The 17781-nt window shown below is 38.7% G+C and overlaps 1 protein-coding gene across 2 annotated transcripts; it reads right to left on the bottom strand.

The window, feature by feature from the left end:
- Positions 1 to 364: 364 nt before the first annotated feature.
- On the bottom strand, positions 365 to 17385 carry c9orf72 (C9orf72-SMCR8 complex subunit). Of its 2 annotated transcripts, XM_084380902.1 has the most exons (10): positions 17206 to 17385; positions 16010 to 16513; positions 14662 to 14757; positions 14103 to 14167; positions 12551 to 12623; positions 11763 to 11879; positions 10631 to 10866; positions 10431 to 10488; positions 8611 to 8720; positions 366 to 1643 (listed from the first exon to the last, which is right to left on the bottom strand). In XM_084380902.1, the coding sequence occupies exons 2-10, from the start codon at positions 16454 to 16456 to the stop codon at positions 1457 to 1459; spliced, it is 1389 nt and encodes a 462-aa protein (XP_084237028.1). In that variant the 5' UTR covers positions 16457 to 16513; positions 17206 to 17385; the 3' UTR covers positions 366 to 1456. The 2 variants fall into 2 exon arrangements, with proteins under 2 accessions (XP_084237029.1, XP_084237028.1); XM_084380903.1 differs by lacking the exon at positions 17206 to 17385 and having other exon boundaries at positions 365 to 1643; positions 16010 to 16472.
- Between the last annotated feature and the right edge of the window lie 396 nt (positions 17386 to 17781).

Raw genomic sequence — 17781 nt, 5'->3', positions numbered from 1 at the left:
TTTGACATATACTCAATTGAAAACAGTTCAAAGACAATATAGTAACAATTTAGTGTTTAACAACCTAATTTAAAAAAAAAAAAAAAAAAAAATGCTTCTTATTAATCTGATGCCAGCAACAGGTTTCAACCAAGTTGGGACATGAATAACAAAAGACTGAGAAAAGTTGTGAAATGCTTAAAAGCCACCTGTTTGGAGGCTCAGTCGTTCACAAGCAAAGATGGGGTGAAGTTCAGCACTTTGTGAAAAATTACTGTATGTAGTATATTACAACATGGGCTCAGGACCACTTTGTAAACACATTTGCAAATGATTGCAGTCTGTTTTTATTTTTAAAGCATCCCAACTTTTTGCAATCATGGTTGTACAGCCTCACAGAGCTGCTAGCACAGCTGGAGACTCTCTGTAATGTTATCGGTTATAAAGCACAAACATTTGTGTTTATTGAAAAAAAGTGTGAAAGCTGTTTTTATCCAGTTTGTTATTACAATCTTTATTATCATCACTCCTTCTGTACTGTAAAAAAAAAACCAAACAAAACAAAATGAGACCATGTTTTGGAGAGTGGTACATCATAATCAAATCAACATATAACACTGTCAAAACAATTAGGACAATTTTTAAAATCAATAATCAAAGCGTATAAAGTAGAGTCTTGATTTTGAGACCACAGCAAATATACAGTTTGCAGTACAGATGGATAATCCTAACAGTAAATAGTTGGGTTGTGCTGTGGGCAAAATCCGTGCAAATCCATTTTATCCACAACTGGGTAAATGCATTTACTGATGACAATGGCTGTCGGCTACACACACAGATCTCCTTTGTCAGCAGGGATTGTGATTAGACCTCATTTACAGTGCTTGTCTTTTTTTAAATGAAACCCCTGTGCTTCATGATTACTCACAACCTTATTGCTCTTCACCATTCACATTCAGGTACAGGATCAGTAATTGCAAAGCAAAAGGTTCAAATGCCTGCTGAGGTTGTTGTATTACACAGGCAGTGAAGAAACTAAAAGCTTGTGTTTAAGTAATATATTAATTTAATTAAATTGCACATGTCCTGGTGTGCACCTCAGCCAATTCAACAGCATAAATTAACACACACCGTCTATTAACAGAAGGCATAAAACACATGAATAACTCATCCAGCAGAGAAATATTTATGAGTGAAAACATTATGCTGATAGTTGATCAAAGCAATATATAAAAACTTTCATTTTAATGGCTCGTAACAGCAGTGACAATCAGCTACATGACTGAAATCATGACTTCATCAAGACACAAAAGGAAGGCAAAATCTTTTGTTTTTTTTCATTTGAACAAAGCAAAAATAAATATTCAGACTTATCTTTTCTCAAAGAGTACACACGTGCATGCATTCGTGTAACAATACAACAAAATGTCTGTTTCCATTGACCATCCAATACCTAAGGTGCAGGTGAAGAATGGAGTTAAAAGCTCATGAGTACGTCTCGTTCCTGCAGGCTCGTGTAGAATGGCTTCCCGAACACAAAGGAGTGCAGTCCAGCCCTCAGCTTCTCAGCGAAGGCCATTACTATGTTCAGGTCCCCCTCCACTGTCAGATCCAGGTCCGTCTTTAAATTGCGCAGGGATCGAAAGGGCTTCTTCCCTTTTTGCCTGCAGAGGGAGGAGGACAGACATTGTAGTAGAACTGTTAACAAGCCACAATAGTCGGGCCTGAGGATTTGCATTAGCATCTCGTTAGGTTGCGGCTGTGTGCAGGAATGCCGTGCCACCATGAATTATGTATGCTGCTACAGGATGGCCAGTGGGCTTAGACAATCTTGTCAAGGCACCTGTAAAATAGAACAACCTTAGACCTCAGATTGTTAGCAACGCCATAAACAAGACCGCCTTTGTGCCTGCGCACAAGCACACAAATAATGGCTTTGCTTGTGCAGACAGTGTTGTCTCTGGAGTGAGTTATATTCAGACATGTACTATGTATGGGAACAAATGGCATTCAAAGTGACATTTCTGGTACCAATTTAAGCATGTTCGACAGAATGAGGTAAAATAAAATAAAATATTGTGAGACATCATGGTAATGTTTCATGTAATATTTTATTCCCTTTATTTAAAAAAGAAAAGAAATTAATTAATAAATTACTGCATACTGCATTTTTAGGAATTGAAAAATTATTTGTGTATTTTTCTCTTTATGAACATATAAAAGTGTCCCCCAAGTTTTTTAGTCCACAAATATTTCTGGAGATTCACAACAAAACAGAGTTGCCACATTCTTCTACACAACTAATGTGGATGGGGACTTGTTTGAAATGGGGGGAAAAAACATACATTGGCTCCATGCAGCCCTTTTGGCATAATCCAAGTCTTCGGTAGCCCCAAGATCCCAAACTGATATGGAATGTTGTTATACAAACCCTCGATGCACAGTCAAGTTTGTGCACCCACTTCAGACGGGGTGTGTGCTAAAGCTTTTAGCTGACCAGCTACAGTACAGTGAGATTTCAGCTATTAAAATCAATTTGGGATCTTCTTCTTCTTTTGGGCTTCTGAAGTCTTGGAATATAACAGATGAGCTATCAGGAGCCATTTTATGTTTTATTTCAGTTTTATTTTACTTTTAAAATCACTATCTAAAGTTGTTTATGAGAATGCTGCAACACTGTTTTGCTGTGAAGTGGCATGAGGGTGTGTAGATAATGACTACATTTCCTATTAAGGGTGAACTTATTATTTCAACCATCATTTGTTTAATCGTAAATATTTCAGAACCACAACCACTTTTACCCAAACACCTGGAGATTATAAAATATTTTAAATCATTTTTGCAATACTAAAGCTCTTAACTGATTTTCCGGCCAGAAAAGCACATCAAACTGTAAAGACAACATTTAGATAAAGTTGATGTGGCAACCATGTTAGCAAACAGCTGTGTATTTGCACGGCCAGCAGATTTGGATTAATATTAGCTTGAGTCATTGAGTAACACCAGAGTAGCACCAGTCGGGGTGTTGTGTTTCTGACCGAATGTCCAATATTTACTCTTCTATTAGCTCAGTTTTTTTGCAAACGACTCTTGAAGGTAATATGTGCCTCCACCGTGTGGAAGTGACGGAAGCCAACTGCTGAAAACTGAAATAACCAGCTGAAAGTCCCTACACACATGCATTTACTAATGCATCTATGTGAGAACTTCGTGCAGCCCAGTGCCTCATGTGATTCCATGTAATCTACTTTGTACTGTGTAGTCACTTTGAGTGTTAACCACCACAAAAAGTCTTCTCAATTAAAAAAAAAACAAAAACAAAGGAGAGCATAAATAGGCTCCATACAGCTTGTCCAGCATTAACCAAGTCTCCTGAAGCCTCAAGGTCCCAAATTAATTTAAAAAAATATTTATTATAACCTTTTATAGGGCCGAAGTCTGCAGCTGCTCCACTAAAAGCATTAGTGCGCAGCCCGTGTGAAGTGGGTGCAGAACCTTAATCGCACCTCGAGGGTATCAATAATGTCTTTTCAAATCTATCTGGGATCTTGGGGCTTTGGGAGACTTTGATTACAGTGTACAAGGTTTATGGAGCCACTTTATGTGTTATTTTCTTTTACGTCCACATCAACTTCAATTGTTTAGGAGTATGCTGCAATGCCGTTTTGATGTGAAGCTCCAGAAATGTTTTGTGGGCTACGAATCTTCCTCGACTCTCCATCGGCTTGATGGTGAATAGATGGTGACTGAATTTTCTTTTTTTGTTGAATTTGTCCTATAAAGTTTATCTAAAGCTAAAAGTTCAATAAGAGTCTGAAATTCATCAAACAGGAGTAAGATGTACCAAGGCCAGGGGTTACAAATATTCCAGGCTGCAAAAATACTTCTAGAGAATGCATAAATTCACAAATGTCTTTTGTAAACAATAGAAAAGACAAATCCTGTCAAAGTAGAGGAAGAAACAGGGAGTGACTGCTGTCCTGCAAGGAGTGGGAAGGTCAGTCCACTGTTGTGTAGCACAGAAGATGAGTCAAGCCCAGATGGAGCGATGGCCAGGTCGCCAAAGGGAGGGCAACATGAAAAACTTCAGAGAGAGCTGAATACTCAGTGGGCTGCAGTGTCTCAGATGAATTGCTGGGACTTAAAGAGGTTATATTATGCTTTGGGGGGTTTTGCCTTTCCTTTATTGCGTTATGTAGCGTTTTTGTGCATGTAAAAGGTCTGCAAAGCATAAAAGCCAAAGTCCTAGCCAAAAGGAGTAACTCTCTCCCACAGAAAACACTGCCTGAAACGCCTGGTTTGGAGTCAAGCCTTTACTTCCGTAACTTATGTGCATCACTATGTAACAGGCGGTATATAAATATATAAACTCAAGAGAAATCTAAATCAAATCAATATTTGGTGTGACCATCCTTTGCCTTCAAAACAGCATCAATTCTTCTAGGTACACTTGCACACAGTTTTTGAAGAAACTTGGCTGGTCGGTTGTTCCAAACATCTGGGAGAACTAACCACGGACCTTCTGTGGATGTAGGCTTCCTCAAATCCTTCTGTCTCTTCATGTAATCCCAGACAGACTTGATGATGTGGAGATCGGGGCTCTGTGGGGGCCATATCATCACTTCCAGGACTTCTTGTTCTTCTTTACGCTGAAGATAGTTCTTAATGACATTTGCTGTATGTTTGGGGTCATTGTCCTACTGCAGAATACATTTGGGGCCAATCATCGACTCTCTGATGGTATTGCATGACGGATAGTTTCTGCCTGTATTTCTCAGCATTGAGGACACCATTAATCGTGACCAAATCTCCAACTCCATTTGCAGAAATGCTGCCCCAAACTTGCAAGGAACCTCCACCATGCTTCACTGTTGCCTGCAGACACTGATTATTGTATCGCTCTCCAGCTCTTCGGCAAACAAACTGCCTTCTGCTACAGCCAAATATTTCATATTTTGACTCATCAATCCAGAGCACCTGCTGCCATTTTTCTGTACCCCAGTTCCTATGTTTCCATGCATAGTTGAGTCGCTTGGCCTTGTTCCCATGTCGGAGGTATGGCTTTTTTGGCTGCAACTCTTCCATGAAGACCACTTCTGGCCAGACTTCTCCGGTCAGTAGATGGGTGTACCTGGGTCCCACTGGTTTCTGCCAGTTCTGAGCTGATAGCACTGCTGGACATCTACCGATTTCGAAGTGAAATAAGCTTGATGTGTTTTTCATCTGCTGCACTAAGTATCCTTGGCCGACCACTGCATCTACGATCCTCAATGTTGCCCATTTCTTTGTGCTTCTTCAAAAGAGCTTGAACAGCACATCTTGAAACTCCAGTCTGCTTTGAAATCTTTGTCTGGGAGAGACCTTGCTGATGCAGTATTACTACCTTGTGTCTTGTTGCTGTGCTCAGTCTTGCCATGGTGTATGACCTGTGCATGAAACTGTCTTCCACAACCTAACCTTGGTAGCAGAGTTTGGCTGTTCCTACCCAGTTTTAAACCTCCTACACAGCTGTTTCTGTTTCAGTTAATGACTGTGTTTCAACCTACATGTTAAATAGATGATCATTAGCACCTGTTTGGTATAATTGGTTGATCATACACCTGACTATAATCCTACAAAATCCATGACTTTGTGCAAGTCTACCTACAAGAATTGATGCTGGTTTGAAGGCATGGGGTAGTAACACCAAATATTGATTTGATTTAGATTTTTCTTTTGTTCGCTCACTTTGCATTTTGTAAAATGATAAAAATAAACTATTATGTATATTTTTGAAAGCATTCTTAGTTTACAGCATTTGTATATTGACCACAATTCCATTCATAAAAGCAATAAAAGTGAAAAACAATTAAGCAGGTGAGTACTTTATATAAGCACTGTAAAAACACAATTTAGTTTTTTGATGATGATGATGAGAAGCATCATATCTGGCAACTGGGACAGGCCTCAACAAGTGCTTTGCGTCACTGTCTTGCTCAGCATATTATCCACATCACCCATGTGCTCTGTCGATGGGGGAGCTGTAATTCTGGGATTATGCTGAGGATTCATCACCCATCAACCCGCTGCCTCTTCCCAGTTTCTTCAATCACCATCATAAACCCGTCCTGTGAGCCTGTTGTACCAACAACCAGGCCATATTTTGTTCATGTCATTGCAGGTTTCTTTCAGTATAGACAAACTATGGCTGCAACAAACAAATTATTTTTATTATTGATTATTCTGCTGATATTTTTTTATTTTACAAGTCTTGATTTGCGCTCTAAAATATCAGAAAACATTGGAGAAAAAAAAATTAGCCCAAGGTCACATCTTAATATTATTTCGTCTAATCAACAGTGCAAAACGTAGTAAAAGTAAATTTAAAAATGATATAAAACAAAGAAGCATCACATCCAATCTGAAAAGCCCGAATTATCAAATGTTAAGCATTTCCTCCTGAAAAATGACTTGATGAATAACTCACAATTATCAAATTTATTTCTTAATTCTAGTTCCATTACAAGTCTAATTCTGTGTTTGCAAAACACAAAAAAGTGGTACAGTAGTACCAAGGCTACTACAACTTTACAATCTTTCCCCACTGCATGTATAACTTTTCATGTTTATTCTATCCACAAGGTCCCAAAACTACTTAAGATCAACAATAGCACACATATGTTCACCTTCCTCAGTAGCTTTTTTCTATGTTCACATTGTACAGAACATCTATTTGAGCTGACAAGGAGGACAGACTTTTTGTGCTCTTCACCAAATGCATACACATTATGAGATGTGTTCCTTCTGAAGGACAAATCCGGTAGAGGGGAATATTAAAATCACTTGAACGCCTCCACTTAATTCACTTGGCAGGGAAGTGCTAACCTCACCCCTGTTGTGTGTGTTCAACAAGCAGATAAATCGTGTCAGAATTTTTTTGCATGTGAAAACATGGCTGCTGTCTCAATGTTACAGAGGAACAGAGATAGAGTCAGATAATGACAATAGATTGCCTGTTGCTGTAAGATTACATTAAAATTATGTCATCTTTAAATCGTAAAAGGGGATAGATGGTAGTTGCCAGCTGAGCTCCAATGGCGGCTGGAAACATGCTCATACACATTCACTTGGGGATCCTACACCAACTAATAAAGTAATAGTGTTCTAGGAGATTTTATGATTCTATGGTGTTACTAGTGTGACAACGGATGTTTAAAGGGTACAGTGTAGAGCATTAGTAGCACCAAGCGGTGACATTGCATATTGCAACCAACTAAACACTCCTTGTGTCACCTCACCTCTAGTCTCAGTGATCAGTTTGCCCGTTCTAGGCTACTGTAGAAACGTGTTTCAACATGGTGGACTTTGTGGAAGAGGACCTGTTCCCCCTGAGCATATAAAAAGGTTCATTCTGATCCAGGGGTTTTCAAACTTTTTGTGCCCAAGGCACACCAAAGGGCAGGCCTACATCTCAAGGCACACCTGTATTCATATGTGCTAAATAGCTATCTAATAACCTCGTAAACATTTTTATCTACTGAAGTCAAATACAATTTCAAAAACGTACTGGGGTTCCCTAAAAGGATTTTTTAAGGTTTAGATAAGTGACAGCAGACACTCAGTGAGTGTCAGACAGTGCACAGGCAATAAGTTTATCATAGATCTACTACTGGGATCTGTTCTGGCCTGAACTATGGGGAAAGGAATTAAAAATAAAAGCAACTGGTAAATCAGAAAAATATATACACATATATATATATATATATATATGTCTAAGGTAATAAAAACACAGCATTTCTTATTTTCAGGTGATTATACACTAATGAAATCATAATTATGAATATTACATTGCATTTCTGCCAATATTATGTTCCAATTTTACCCCTAAATCCTCACTAATTCTCTCTAAATCCTACATACTGTGTCAATACAAATTAACAGGTTACAAATTGTTCTGTGTATTAAAGTATTGTGATTGTAAAGCATTCTGTTCCTATTAGGACACGATGCCTCATCAGTAAAAAAAAGTGTGATCTTGCAGAATGCCTTTTTAATTATTGGTATTTAGTATTCCCAGTAGGCAGAGGATAGTGTGCCAGCTGATATCATACACCAACACTACACAGATGTCACTGGACTCAATTGAAACACTCAGCAGCTTACTTTGTTTATTCATACCAGTAAGGCCATCTGGAGGAGTGTTTGTATGCATCAAAGTCATACTTCCACTTGTTCAGAACACACGTGGTCATATGAGGTTTTTGCAACAGCTAAGCAGAATGGTAACTGTGCCCTGTACTTCTTCTGCAAACCCTGCATGGTACCCTGACTGTATATTCCACTCTGTGGTTCTTCATCTTCAACATTATTCTGGTTTTAAACTCTGAGGGTGTGCAATCACCCTGCATGTTCTTCCTCCTGCTGACTGACCATTGTTAATGATGTTGCTATCAGAGCAAGGTCAGTTGCTTGAGTGCAAAGTCAAAGCAAAGTTACACAAAACAACAGAAAGCAAGTAAATGATCAACTCCGGTATTTACATGTTTTTTTTTTGTTTTCCCATGGAGCTGGCTGTTTGAGTGTAGCAGTCCGCTGCCACACGATAATCCTGTTTGTTATTTGGATCAAAGTGGTATTAGAGACAGCTCTTACGTTTCGTCCTCGATGTACTTGAGCAATGTGAGGGCCTTCCTGTGGAGCAGCAGCAGGAACTGGGCCAGATAGGTGCTCCGCAGGGACAGGCCTGGCTTCAGCATGAACACCTGGGTACGACACAGGATGTCAATTAGTATTTGGGGCTACGGCTTGGCTAGGAAAAAAAAATTTGAGAAGAGTAATACACTCTGCCCTCCCTTGTGCTAACCTTGAGAAACAAACATATTGCTGTTGTCATGAGAGAAACTTGTGACCACAAGTCTGGGAGTACTGTCATGGGAATGGATGATGGGTTGTGAAACTTGGGAATAAATTTGACTGTTTTGAATTTCTGTTTTGTAATTCTTCACAGTTGTACACTGCAGTAAAGAACATGGTACCAAAATCACTTCTACACACATAAAAGCTGCAATGATTAGTCAGTTAATCTATTAGTCTATCAAACAAAAATGAATCACCAACTATTTTGATAATAAATAAGTCATTTCAGTCATTTTTCAAGCAGAAATGTCAAACATTTGCTGGTTCCATCTTATAAATATAATAATTTGTTGCTTTTCTTTGTCATTTATAATAGTAAACAAAGAGTCTTTGGGGGTTTGGTACTGTTAACCCCTTTAACAAGTACACAGTGGTTGAATGAAAAACTACACATAGAACAGCAACAACAGTTTGCACCATGAGTGTATACAAAACACAACAGTATATAACTAGAAATGTCAAAAAACTACTTAAAGTTGGTTCAGTATCACCGACTAATTCTGACTTATTAAAAGTAAACCAAAGAGTTAACTCTCAGAGGAGATCAGGGTCATGACCTGATGATGGTCGAAAGGGATCAAGAAACATCATATTAAACTGAATATCTTTTTTTGGATTTTGGACTAACAAAACAAGACATTTAAAGAAACCATCTTGGACTTTGAGGAACTGGGATCGACATTCGTCGCAACTTTCTGACATTTTATAGGCCAAACGACTCATCTGATAATCAAAAAAATAATTGGCAGATTAATCAATGAAAATAATTGTTTGTAGCAACCCCAGTGGCATCTGACGTTTGCATCCAAATTCAGATTCAGTTGAAAGTGAACCAATCTCTATTATTTGTTTATTTTTTATTTTTACTAACACTGCTGTTACTATTTCAGATATAAATCATTTACATATCCTCTCATAGAGCACAGCAGGAATCAAAGGATGATGGTAGAGAGCCAATTTTCGCAGTTTTCATATTCTAAGTAACATTTTCCTTTTGTGACACAATAAAAAAAGGTCCGACTCAGCCTTCTAAAACTTGCTATTTGATTTAGATGGAACTGGAATGGCTGCATTTATATATCTCTTTTATCCAGAGCCCTTTACAATTTGCCTCCCATTCACACACAAACTGCAGCAGGATGAATTTTATACACAGTTCTGCCACACAGTGTAAAGTATTCAGGCATGAGTAAAGAATTTAAGAGTGCTGCTTTATTCTTGTTTCTGTTTGTTGAATGCTTAAGTATGTTTATGGATGGTTCTTAATGTAAACAGATTTTATTTGGTTGTGTGTGTGTGTGTTTTTTTCTCCCTTTATGGTTATGGGAGAAGCTTTTCTTTCATTTATTTATAATTTTCTTCTCAATGATGATACTGAAAAAAATAACAATGTTGTTTTTTTTATTCTGTTGTTGTTGTAGTTCAGTTACCATTTTTGTCAATTTGTTGCAGGTTTTACTTTTTTTCTTTTCTTATTTCTTCTGGAGTCTGTTAGGTTTGTTTTTTCATTGAAATAATAAAAAACAGTAAGACATGAGGTGTTATTTTATTCTTACCTCATCTATAAATGACTTCACCAAAGTGTCTTTATGCATGACATCTTGAAATATGTTCCTAAGAAAAAACAAAAAACACGTTAGGCTATTAGCATTTTTAATAATATAGTTTAAAATGCTGTGACTTTCATGTGACCCACTTAATACAACAGATACAGTGTGTGTGTGTGTGTGTGTGTGCGTGTGTGTGTGTGCCTTACAGGTCTGGTGTGAAGGTCTCATCCGTGTGGATGACTGTGTCAGGAGGAATGTCCTCCTCGCTGTCTGTCTTCCAGAGCGCGCTGAGCTCCGACCGCATGTAGCGCCGCTGATTGTATGTGTGCTCATGGCACGGCGGCATCTGCTTGACCGTGTTGATGTCAACGTCGATGTGCGTGGTCGGGTACGGGGAGTAGAGCACCTGGCGGAAGGGCAGGACGAAGCTGCCTGTGGAGTCCTGGGGAAAGCCCATAATGACAGCGTGTCAACCTCCAGGGAATATCACGACTGGGTGTGATTATAGCTTTATGTGATGTGTAAGAGGATGTTTATATTATTCTGATAAGTGATGTCGAAAGTATGTTCCCTTCACTTCACTGAGCATACAGCACAGAGCACACAATGTTTGTATAAAGAGGAAAGCTGCTTGCTTGTAAAAAGTTATTTTTTTTATAAGAATATCTGATGCACACATATATTTCAAGTGGAAAACATAGATGGAGAAAAACATTAGAAATGCTCAACCAAAAGATCTTTTATCCATGTCATATATGTGCATAGACACCTTAATAAATGATTTCACTTTTTGTAAACAGGAAGCTTCCAATTTCCTTTCCTGTCGTTTCTTTGGGTTTCTCTTGTTCCTTTCTGCATTTTATGTGGAAATCTATAAGAGGATCCTGCAGGAGCTCCACAGCACAGCTGATTTGTACCATACTGACTCTCATACTGTTGAGACATTTACCTATTTAGCATAAAGCTCAGTGCTGCACAAAACAGCACTTAAAGATCTGTCAACTTCTCTAAATTATACTTGACCCTAACTGACTATAATGTAAAAACAGAAAGAAATTGAATAACACTAAATGCCTGGAACGCATTCAATATGTCAGTATCTTAATTCGCACAGCTCAGTTAGCTTGTTAAAAACCATATGAAGACGACACAAAAAGCTGCATGAATTAAAACAGATCTGAATCGTATGCAGTGTGGTAATAAAAATATCTTACAGCAACAAGTCAAGGTCAAAGAAAGAAATCAGGTCAGAACAACAGACAACATCAAACAAGAACAATTAGCAGGCTCCAATTATAATCACATTATGCTGAATAATGAGAGGGATCCGGTGGCTACCTTGAGCAGACCCTGAACAAACAGGCCCGTGTCGTATTTGAAGGAAGAGTCGGCTTTGCATAGGCGAGAGCACTTCCTCTCAGCCGGGGTGAGGAAAAGGCAGAGAGTCCGCACAATCTGAGAAGAACCAAAAGTCAGGTTTGCAAATGTATGCAAACATGCTGTATTAGGTTTCCCATTTTAAACATGCACAGAAAATGTATTGCCTTTTGCTTCCACCTTGATTTGGGTGCTTGTTAGATTGAAAAATGGTGGATTCCTGCACACAGTCTGCCCAAAATCTATGTAAGAGGCTACACATCAGCACAAAATGTACTCAAGATGCAACATTTTGGTTATTGACCTGAATCTGGCATTAGGCTCGAGGCTAGTTGTTAGATACAGATAAAAGTCTTGATTTAATTGGTGCTCAGTTCAGGCCCCAAGCCAATAAAACACCAAATTATGGCTGTGTACCTCCTTGATATTCACTGGGCAACAACTGAGTAGCCGTTATCTACTGCAGATCTTCTCAGCAAACATATGGTATGCAATATAAGCTGCCCATTTCCAGTAACTTATATGCTTTTGCATGTAATTTCTATCTTTTTGGAAGCAGTCGCAGCAATAACTGCTGCCAAGCCCACACAGACATTCAAAATCCTGACACAAGCAGTAACTGAGTCTGAAAAAGTACATGAGGGGCTCATTAAACTCGAACCAACAGCACAACACATTTCAAAACACTCTAAATTATGTAGATGCATTACAAATTTTTCTGTGTGCAGCCACTAATCCGGTAAATGTACCTTATTTACTTTCTCTGGGTTGCTTCCAACCACTATTGAACAGCCGCAAGTCTGCAGATGAGAACTGATGGCCCTGAACCATAGAGACAAAGACATGCAAATTAGAGCTCATTAGCTTTATTAGCATTGCTCTAATTTCTAATGACAGCTTTTAGGAATTATGATTGAGAAAGAGGAGTTTAAAAAACATTTATGAGGGTTTACATAAAAGAGGAATTAAGATGGTAACTGTCCATGGAGTAGTGGAAGGCTACAATACATATGTCTAGATCCTTAAATGGGAATTCTGGTTACTTTAAACCTGAGCCTAATGTTTATATATTTTGTTATGTAACTGACTAATAGGTATACATTTTGGGAATCGGTCTGGTAGATTTTCTTAGACAATCCACGTCAATTAAAGTGTTTTGCCAGTGTGTTTTTCTAGGCTCAGATTGTTGTTCTAAGTATGTGACAAGATTACAGAAGGGATCCCTACAGAGATAGACCTTCCTGTTAAAGAATAAAATCCTTTTTGTTTAACCAGAAACGGCAGCTATGTTGCTCTTGTCAAATGCACCAGATCAATTTACAAAAACAGTTATTTTATCATGGTAAAACACATTTCATTCAAACCCAACAGCAACAAAAACAATACACACCAAAACTATCTTGGTTCAGTTGAGTTTATTTCAACCAAACAAGAGTTGGTGACTATTTGGAACAGTAAAAAGACTAACCAAGCTGTTCTAATTTGTTTCTGTTGAGTTTGAATGAAGCGCGTTTTACAAGGATTAAAAAAAAAAAAAAAAAACATTCCTATAAATGGAGTCTGGTGGATTTGTCCAGAGCGAAATCAGACCATAGTTTTTGGTTAAATAAAAAGGATTTTATATTTAACAAAAAGGTCTACCTCTGTAGAGATCATTTCCATAATCTTGTCAGATACTTGGAACAACATCCTCAGCCTTTCCAGTGGCTGCAACTTTGATGGTTGAATTTTCCCTCGAGAATTATGTTGCAGCCATTGCAGCCCGCGTTGCGTCTGTGGCCTGATCTACTGGACCAATTCCAAAACTTTTTGGACCTATAAATCATTTACACCACACAATATGTGAACACAGGGTCCAGGTTTAAAAATACCTGAATTCCCCTTTTGCTTTTTTACTCATGTAGTTTGGTCCATATTGTCTTGTTAGTCATTGATTTTGCCTCAAAAAAACCTATAAATATAAATATACAACTAGTCTGTTCTTCTCTCTATTATATTATAAACTTCAATCAGCTATAAATAGATTCAATTTAGACTCAAGTCAATTAATTCCAGTTTACAGATGCTTTGTCATCTCCACAGGATGCCAGACTAATCCTGTGCTACGAGCTAAAATTGGGAGCTTCACTGCTGGAATGGACGTTCCAGACTCTCGACACTAACAGCGATTTAGCTTTCCGTCCTTTCTCCTGAGAAAACTTCCACTAAGTGGAGAGCCATTACTTATCATTGGAAGGTTGATGGGTGTTAAATTGGCATTGTTCATCATCTGTCTCTATTTGCTTGTACCGGAGTGCTTACTTGTGGAGGAAATCCTCGTGGCAGCTGTCCCCGATGTCATCATCATTTAGCACGGTGTCTTTTATCTACTCAGCAGGAGCGAAACAAATGAGTCATTTTCAAAATTGGTCTCAACAAAAGAAGAAAGTGCTGATGGGCACATTTGCAGGTACTGCAATGAAAATAAGATGTATGTTAACAGTGCAGGTAATAGCAAGAAAGATTGCAGGGAGCTTCTTTGTGCTGATTTTTTTTTGCTGCATTTGCATATTAGAAGAAAATAAATGCGTTGAATCATGCTGGGTGGTAAGCCAGGCAGAGAACCTGGATAGTTTTAAACTCTTGGAAATAAGGGCTTCTTGAAGAAGTTAAATAATGAAAGCTAAAATTTAACAAAATTAATGTGAAAAGCAATGTGATTAATTCCTTCACAAACCTGCAGTATTTTCCCAAAGTTTCTCATTCCTGTTGCTATCACATTATATATTAATTCATCATTATGGTTTCTGGCTCTTTGGCTGTTAATTGTTTAAGTATGATATAATGAGGTTATGTGTGCGTGTACGTGTGTGCTGCGCACATCTATATCTTCTGGCACACTGTGTGACTTCATAAAGGCCAACAGCTCCATGATGGGGACAATCTCCAAGCTCAGCACTGAGATGATGTTGTAGCCCTAAAGATGAAAGAAAGTGGGAAGAGTTAACTCAAATCAATTACTAGTTAACACAAACACAGTCAACTGAAGGGTCCGACAACGTTCATCTTCTGGCCAGTGGCTAAGATTTCTTACTTTCAAATAGCGCTGCATAATATATCAATATTCTGCCGTTAATGTAATATGAGACTCATCTTAGATTTTGGATATCATTATATTGTGATATGGCATAAGTGTTGTCTTTTCTGGCTTTTCAGGCTACATTAGACTAAAGTGATGTAATTATCTGAACTTACCAGACTGTTCTACTTATTCAAATAATAGTCTTTACCAGCTTTGTCATAATACGCACATTACTACTGATTATTTATCAAAATTTTAACTGTGTTATTATTTGTGAAAGTACCAATAGACATCCCTACAATATCAATAAAGGTATTTGGTCAAAATTATTGTGATACATAATGTGGTTACCCAGTCCTGGCACTTATGAAGTGCTTTTGAGGAGATTTTAAAACATAGAGAGATATATTTTGTTTTGCGTTGAGGGCTGCAGCCAATACTGGTTTCTGGATATTTTTAATCCCTCACATCATGATATTAGAATTGGCCTCCAAAATACAGTATTGGTCAGACTATGACCAGTCCTGAAAAAGAACTAAATCTTTTAGGTAAATTAGGAGCGATTACAAACACTCCGAAAAATGTTTGTCCTGTTAAGTTAAAGGACAGTTCAGGCTTGCTGTTGTTGTACCAGTAACGCGATTCCGAAACAACATCGAAGTACATTTTAAACTCTCGACAAAATAATGATTTGAATCAGGAAATATCTGTTCAAATAAAAAATAAACAAGATATTACTCTGACCAGATGTTCAACAGCAATTTTACAGTTAGTGGTACAAATACATTTTAGTCAATGCCAGACAAACTGCTAAGAATCGATACCCAGCCCTAAGGCCAGGGAAGCATTATTTCCTGCTATAAGAGCCTTGGCACCCAGTGCTATAGGTTTTCAAAGAAACACAAGATGACTAAGAGAGCACCAAAGGGCCAAGCTGCAGGTGCACCAGGCAACATAAAAAAGCTACTAAAATATTGACAGTATCGGTGGGAACAGTCTGATATGAGAGACATCCTGAACTAGGATAGATCAGGTTTTTAAGAAGGTTTTATGAGTATAAAGGGTAATAACTTGCCAACTCTAGTGTGAATACTAAGTAAATGTCCAAGCATAAGAAGTCAAGGGATCACCAGGAAGAACAGGGTACCTTCTGCATCCAAATGCGCCCCTTGCGAATAACGTGCTTCAGTCTCTCCACACAGATGGTGTGTAGAGGCAGGTAGAAGGCCAGCTCTGTCTGAGGCAGGATGACTGACAAGGCACACGTGTTCTTGTCCCCCTTCAGCTCACCGTCGAAGATGAGAGACACGATGATGACGCCCTTTTCTGCCAGGACGAAAAACTTCACATCCACAGCGCCACACTCAGCACTACGTAGAATCTCCCCATTCAGTGTATGATTGGCCAAAAATGTGACCTCTCCATCGCTGAGGAACATCGATTGGTCACCCTTTGGTGTCCAGATGTGGCGCACCCGTGGACCCAGGATGTTGTCCCAGTAGGCAAAGGTGGCAGCCAGCAGTGGGCATTCTCCTTCTACTGTGACCTCAGACTTTGCCACAGCAGGTGACTGAGGTGGACAGCCGGAAGACATCAGAGTGGCTTGGAAATGTCACCGTCTTCCCAAGTGTAAGAGTGAATGATAATAATCCTAGACATATACACAGAACAGAACACTTTGTATACATTTTATGTAAAAAAGTAGAATCTACTTTAATTACAAAGGTCTCTTAAGCACCCCATCTAGTCTGGTTTGCCTTTTGTAATTGCACAATAACCAGAAACACAGTCCACACACAGCTCCCGTAGTACAATAAATCTAATAAATCCAATAAATATGGTGGAAGTGAAAGCAACTTGTTTGGAATAGCGTTTAGGTCAGATGACACTTGTTAGCTCCACCCAAGAGCAACTTCTCTATCTGATAATGTCAGACATAAAAGTCTAAATGTTTTCACCAAACTCCTTTCAAAAGTGACGTCAATTCCATGCTCAATGATTTCCGGCATAATTAAAATATGTTAAGTAGTGTACCCAAAGACTAAGACAGTCTTTATGCTCTTGTGTGGAACTCGGCAATACTCATCTCGCCGCTAACCATTGCTCCCTTCGTTGGGTGTTTACCTGGAGACTGATGAAGCGTAATACTTTAGGGGGGAAGTTAACAGCTACAGCTTGATGGCAGCACGGTTAAGGAGTATGGAACCAAATAACGTTAGTGTTATTAATCAGTCAACATTTTATAACGTGCTAACTCAGGCTTTTGAAGCCAGCCTAGCTCGCTAACTAGCGTTAGCTAAACAAACCCTAACATAGCATAGGAATGACATCGCATTAACCTACCTGGTCGGTGTTTTTTGATACTGAATAGCCACACCACAGCTACAGGAAGGATTTCAAGTGTTTCTGAATAGTCTTCATAGTATTTCTCCTGTTATTTCCATAGCATGTAACATTTAAATGGTGGTTAGCCAGCTGCAGTTTTGCTATCTTACCGACACTTCCTACTTCGTCAGCCCTACGTCATCCGTTAATGGCGCTGTACAGCGTCCTCTAGCGAGGGAGGCATGGCAGTGGACAGCGAGTCTATGATGTCATTTTCCATTCGAGGTTAGTTATTTAAATTAATTTATATAACATACAAAGGGACGTATCTGCGGGCGAAATATTGTACATCTTCTGATTTAATCGTTTTCCAGGTGGCAATCCCACTTCAGCCCTGGCGACCTAATAACTGCTTATCCCACCTTCCAATCATACCCCTGTAAACTTTGTTCATGGCATCTCATGGCATCATGGGGGCAACGGATGTCAACATGATTATGATTATTTTCCTCGAGGATATCTCTGATATTTTCAAACTTTGAGTAATTTTAAACACCTGATTAGTCCTTCTTTACCTTAAGAATTGGCTCATCC

The sequence above is a fragment of the Pagrus pagrus genome (assembly GCF_965226575.1).
Source record: "Pagrus pagrus genome assembly, chromosome: 18".
Classification (NCBI taxonomy): Eukaryota; Metazoa; Chordata; class Actinopteri; order Spariformes; family Sparidae; genus Pagrus; species Pagrus pagrus.
The sequence above is the reverse complement of the archived record's forward strand: the minus strand, read 5'-3'. Positions and strand labels throughout refer to the sequence as shown.

Bases quoted from the DNA above. Each gene is read 5' to 3' on its own strand.
- c9orf72 (XM_084380902.1), bottom strand. From the start codon at position 16,456: ATGTCTTCCGGCTGTCCACCTCAGTCACCTGCTGTGGCAAAGTCTGAG. The intron at 14,758-16,009 runs GTACCCTGTTCT...TTTCATCTTTAG, and splicing joins GGCGCATTTGGATGCAGAAG to GGCTACAACATCATCTCAGT. The intron at 14,168-14,661 runs GTGCGCAGCACA...CCTGCTGAGTAG, and splicing joins GTGTGCCAGAAGATATAGAT to ATAAAAGACACCGTGCTAAA.